The sequence below is a fragment of the Spinacia oleracea genome, chromosome 4 (genome assembly GCF_020520425.1).
Source record: "Spinacia oleracea cultivar Varoflay chromosome 4, BTI_SOV_V1, whole genome shotgun sequence".
NCBI lineage: Eukaryota > Viridiplantae > Streptophyta > Magnoliopsida > Caryophyllales > Amaranthaceae > Spinacia > Spinacia oleracea.
Genome location: NC_079490.1, coordinates 57,406,341 through 57,412,074, shown reverse-complemented (window position 1 = coordinate 57,412,074; position 5,734 = coordinate 57,406,341). Strand labels below are relative to the sequence as shown.

General features: G+C 34.8%; 1 protein-coding gene across 8 annotated transcripts; it reads left to right on the top strand.

Annotated features, from left to right (window-relative positions):
* The first annotated feature begins 1,742 nt into the window (after positions 1-1,742).
* LOC110790519 (uncharacterized) lies at positions 1,743-4,999 on the top strand. Of its 8 annotated transcripts, none has more exons than XR_002533799.2 (5): positions 1,743-2,663; positions 3,193-3,256; positions 3,349-3,448; positions 4,048-4,211; positions 4,297-4,999. XR_002533799.2 is itself a non-coding variant. In XM_056843752.1 (4 exons), the coding sequence occupies exons 1-4, from the start codon at positions 3,861-3,863 to the stop codon at positions 4,786-4,788; spliced, it is 597 nt and encodes a 198-aa protein (XP_056699730.1). In that variant the 5' UTR covers positions 3,697-3,860; the 3' UTR covers positions 4,789-4,999. The 8 variants fall into 8 exon arrangements, 4 of the variants coding, with proteins under 4 accessions (XP_056699730.1, XP_021851000.1, XP_021850998.1 ...); XR_008933003.1 differs by having other exon boundaries at positions 3,183-3,256; XR_008933002.1 differs by having other exon boundaries at positions 3,183-3,448.
* Positions 5,000-5,734: the final 735 nt, after the last annotated feature.

Below are 5,734 nucleotides of genomic sequence, written 5' to 3'. Positions count from 1 at the left end.
TCATCACCAAAAGTAGAGACATGTAATGTTTTCATTTTTTTTGTTTTAATTTGGAATTTAGAAGAAATAAAATGGAATTTTATTTTACTTTAGAAATTATTCCGGTTTGTTAAAACTCTTGGATGATCCGCTACTACATCATTGTTGTTTAATTTAAATTTCAGTATCTCTTCCTGTTTTGTAATAGGTAAAAATTTTCTTGGCTAGTTTAATTAAATGTATACTCCCTCCGTTCCGGAATACTCGAAACGGTTTGACTGAGCACGCTTGCCAATGCATAATTTTGACCATCAATATCTTCAATTATATATTATAAAAACTTATAAACTATTAATATTTTGAATATATATATATATATTAAGATGAATCCAACAATATATTATATGCTAACACTTATTTTCATATACTATAAATAAAATAGGGTCAAAGTGAATTATGTGAATAGTGCAAAAAGTCAAACCGTTGCGAGTATTCCGGGACGGAGGGAGTAGTACCGAGTAGTACGTATCTATACTAATATATTAAAAGGCGTTGAGAAAAATGTCTATGTGGCACGTAGTACTCTTCCCTTTGTGCCACATCATCCACTCACAAAATAATATGTCATATCATGGACAACCAAAAATCAATACATACAATGAGGTTCGAACTCAAGACCTCAAGTGTGGAGGATAACTCTCATTACCATCTTAACCAACAACCATTTGTGGTTTATCTTTTCACATTAATTTATAAATGAATGTTAACATGAAGTTTACAACAACTAAACTTTTATGTGACTTTTTATTTTCTATTGACTATTTTGGAAAAAAATAATAATTAAAGAATTAGGATAACCATGAATAACCATGATGTCATAAGTCTCATAATTAAGCATCAACTGCAGAAATGCCTTGCATGGCTGCATGTATCTAATTTGGTGTTTGTTAATTTTGAATCACTTATTTCCACTAGAAAACAAATTATACAAATTGTAAGATGATGCAATTGAAAAATTATTTCTCACGATAAATGACTTAGTTTGTTTGTGTAGTTGACGAACTTGATGAATGCTTTCACTTAATGCTTTACATGTATCTTATCAAATATTTTTCTCAAGAAAAATCTAAAATTTTAACTATTCAATGTAGCAATCGGGGCATCGCCCGAGCCACACACTAGTTATGTCTTAAAAAGTGAAATGTTAGTGATTTACATCATTTTTTCAATATAAAAACTACGTCATATCTACGCGCAACTGTTTTATTCGTGTACCTTAAGAAGTGTGGGCCTCAATTTTTTATTTCGCCCATAGGCCACCAAAAGGTTAGAGACGGCCCTGCAACTAGCCATTCCTAATCCAAAAAGAAACCCTAACCCTAAACTTTTACCTTTTACCGGTGAGATTGTCGGTGGCGGCGTTTAGGATAGATCTGAATTAAGAACCAATGGTTGAAAACTCGATCGAACAATCCTCCAACCCAAACAATGAGTGGCTAAACTTTTCTTGTTTGACTGTCGACTCCGATGACTACAAAGCCCGACGAGAAGAAAGGAAACTAAGAGGAGGGAAAAGCTTCTTTTCAAGTAAAACTTGGCTCCTCTTCTTCTTCCCTGTCGGTGAAAACCAGCGATGTAATACAAAACCACACAAAAAAGATGAACGGAAGGAGCAGGCTCGCCGGCAATCGTGAGCGAGCAACAGGCTCCGACCACTAGCGAGCCGCTCTTGGTGGCGGCGATTAGGGTTTTGAAGGAGGGTTTTTTTTCTGGAGAGGAAAGTTAGAGAGAGAAATTTATTATTAAATATCTAATGATGTTGCATCTGTTTCCATAGAATCTCTCCCCAATATAATGTTATTTTGAAAAAAAATAGGATTAGTTGGGGAAATGACCCAGATTTATAATCATATTCATTTTTGAACAGTTTGTCAATGTTAACGTGAATCTTTATTATTAAAGATGGTCTGCTTTTGCATTTAACGAACCATAATGTTTATTATTAGTGCTAAGAATAATTTGAAAGAAATAAGCACTAGTCCACTATATTTATGTGTATAATGTTGCATGTGTCTCTTCTTCATCTGATGACGTACTTCCTCTAGCGTTAGATTATTGTGGCCGGTGCTAAAGAATACTTAGCCTCATCTGGTTCCTTCTACTATATCTATCTTTCAATACGTAATATTGTCAAACATAGTAGAAGGAACATCCTATTTGTGCTGTCAGCATGACAATATATGGCTATGGCATCACTGCATAATACATTTTTGCTACTATTTTCTGACTTGATAAGTATTTGAGACAACTTTACACTGTCATACTCCGCACGTTGTCCTTCTTTTTTTAATATGGGCTGCTAGAATCTACTCTGTAATTTTTGTGTCCAAGTTACAGTTACATCAATTAATATAGTACAATTGATTTCCTTCCCCAACGACATGTATGCTTTTGCGTATTAGTTGGTTTCTTTCTTGTTCATTGAAAAATAACATGAAATGTACAATAAATTGTTTTAGAGAAGCTTCTTGTTTATCTCCGCCTTTGTGAAAGTTTGTTTATCTCTTATGGTAATTAATAATTAATAGTTCTTCTATGTTTGGTTAGTAAGATGTCATATATTTCTACACATTCTGGTCGGAGGAGGAGCATAAATGCAATTCCAAAAGCTTGGATGCCAACCGGTAATGGGTTCTATCTGTAATCCTCGTTATTAAAGTTAGATGTAGCCTTTATCTTTAAAAAAGGATATTTTGATATTTACCACCTTTTAAGTTTTATGTTTTTGTATTTACCACCTTTTAAGTTTTATGTTTTTGTATTTACCACCTTATAAAAAAGATATTTTGATATTTACCACCTTAATCTTATAAAATATTTTAAATTCACCACCTCTTAGCGGTTTTCATCAAATTTTCGGTCCATGTGAACCTTGTTTAACTAACTTCTTCAATTGAAAACCTACTAAAAGATGAAGAAAGTTAAAGAAGTTGGTTAAGTGGAGTTCACGTGGATGAAAAATCTGATGAAATTCGTTAAAAGGTGGTGAATACGAAACTTTTCATAAAATTAAGGTGGTAAATATGAAATAACATTTTATAAGGTGGTAAATACAAAAATATTAAACTTAAAAGGTGGTAAATATGAAAAATTCCTTTAAAAAATAGAAGACGGGAAATTTAGGTGTAACCTTATAGTTCCAGTTGTGTGTAGGAGATGCATTGAAAAAGCTGGAGAATGAGAATGGAATTGTACCGAGATTTGTGATTGGAAAAAGGTGTATGTTCTATTATTGGTGTGGAATTATGTTAAATGTTGAATATCACTTTTGTTTTCTTAAACTTAAATTGAAACTAAACAATCTTGCAGTGCAAACCATGGGGACAGTTTGACAGAGATATTGATGCTGAAAAAAGTTTTACAGCCTGAAATGACTCAAGGTTTGCTTGACTCAAGATTAGTCTATAAGGTAACTTTCTTTTTGTTTATAAGAATTATGTTAGGTAGCTTGTGTGAGGAGAAAGCAAATCAGAAATTAGATTTAAAAGTGAAAGTTGGTGACTTCCTCTCCAACTGTACTATAATTGTAAGGAGCTATTCCTCCTTTCCCTTAAGTTTGTTAAGAAAACCAATGCAACATTTCAAAGCTTAAATTCCCGCAGAAGATAGGTCACTACTTTCCAAATTGGTTGGTCTGTAATGTATGTGCTGTTATTTTTCCTGAGAATTGGTTACTGATACCTAAAAAGGAACGTTTGTTGTTCCAAATATAGCTAGCAAGTACATAATATATCGAGTAATGGTATACTTTATAAGTTAAGCTGAACTTTATGGTGTAATTCTGTCCTTTACAATTTTGTGAACTTGAATAACTTTTGCTAATGGCATACTCACTCAAAATCGGAATATATGTTCTGGTGACTTTAGTTATTTGTACTGTTATTATCAGTTTCTTCTCAGGTTGTATGATCTTGAAACACCAGCATTTCTCTAAGTTATGTTAGTTAAGATTTGATTGAAGATTGATTCAGTTTTATTTTTTTAACATAATTTTTTTTATTCATTCAGCGGTAGAAGAATATGATTATGAGCCAGAAATTGGAGTTATAGGCGGGCATCCTGGGCAGGGTGCGGAAGACCAAGGCCATGAAGGGGATGAGGAAGATCATGGAACGAGTGCTGATCCAACTCATATTATTGATGGAGCCTTGGTGTGCTTCCACGAGAAACATGTAAGTCCACATAAAGCTTTCTACATCAACTTCTATGTAATTGATTTGTATTACAGAGTAATTCTATTCTCTTTTTTGTATGTAGAAGTTGTACAGTCAATGTGATGAGTCCTGCATACTGATAGCGAAAGGAGAGCTCCACGTACCCCATGATCATGTCGATGAGTTTTGTAGCGGACCTTGCCTCGAGGAAACAAACCTTGTGTTAGACTACATAGATGGAATTATGGATCACTTCATATTCTTTAACAAGGCCACCACTCAGGATGTTAGGGAAACAATTCTAGATGGTTGTGGCCATGGTGATAAAAGAAGTGCAATATCCTACATTATTTATATTATAGTCCGTTCCAAAATAATAGTTCACTTTTTAAGTTAAAACCTGAACTAGATTTGTATGGTTAAATTTTGCCAATATAACCCGCGTCTCCTTCTTGGTTTTTGTGCAGGGTTCTTCGATATAGGAGAGCATATTGAAGCTGATGAAGGAAGGGGAATCATTGGTAGCAAGGCTACGAAGACTGTACTGTCTGACATTCTGATTTCAATCATAGGGCAAATTGTATTACTACTGTAAAACCAGGGTAATGACTAATTATTGACTATTGTTAATTTATTACGAACTATACGTGTGTTCCTATTCCCCATGAAGGTTGATTTATGTCCTACTTTTGCGGCGAGGTATTCCTAGAAAATGTAGGATTTAATCCAACTTAGATATAGTTACGCTGTATACTGATGTATAAACTAATTTGGGAAGAAATAATTCTAATTATCAAAACTACTTTCCGAACAAATGCTGCGAATTCGTATTTATATCAGCGATTCCGCGTAGCCGTGTGTACGCACAGGCGAGTCTGTGCGTTCACACAAGAAAGCGGGAAGTTCTTGCAAGCGTTTTGCTGTTTTGTGCGGTCCAACAACTCCGTGTGGTCGCACAGCAAGGCCGTGCGAACGCACAGCCCTGCAAACTGCAATTTTGCGTGTTTCTTTGCTCTCACTTCTGCTCGAGTGTAGATGCTGTAATGGCGTGTGTTCTGCAGTGTTGTGGTTGTGGTTGCTTGCTCTTGTTTAGCTGCTATCAAGGGATGTAAGGGTCAAGTTGGAGGGCTCACGAGGCTGCTACAAAGGCATGTACAGCTGCTGTTTGTGCTCGTGTACAGCAGCTATTGTGGCTGCACTTGCAAGGCTATTGTTGTTCGTGTGTGTTGCTGCAAGGCTGCTGTTGGTATGCACACACAAAGATTCGTCGCTGCACATGCAAAGAATCGTATAGCAAGTTAGCAAATCGCAAAGCAAGTTATTAAAAGTCAAAAGCATTTTATTAATTCGCATCGCATTTTTACAAATAGTAAAATCATATTAAACATCATCAAGCATAATGACACATTATTTAACACGTCAATGCTCAAAACGACCCTTAAGCAATGAAAATGCGCACAAAAAGCACGTTTAGAGCAAAAATGACAAGACGAGAAAATATTACGATTAATGAAAAAATGCGATAAACGAACTAAAAACAA

Bases quoted from the DNA above. Each gene is read 5' to 3' on its own strand.
- LOC110790519 (XM_056843751.1), top strand. From the start codon at position 3,861: ATGGCATACTCACTCAAAATCGGAATATATGTTCTGGTGACTTTAGTT. The intron at 3,940-4,047 runs GTTGTATGATCT...TTATTCATTCAG, and splicing joins TATTATCAGTTTCTTCTCAG to CGGTAGAAGAATATGATTAT. The intron at 4,212-4,296 runs GTAAGTCCACAT...TTTTGTATGTAG, and splicing joins TGTGCTTCCACGAGAAACAT to AAGTTGTACAGTCAATGTGA.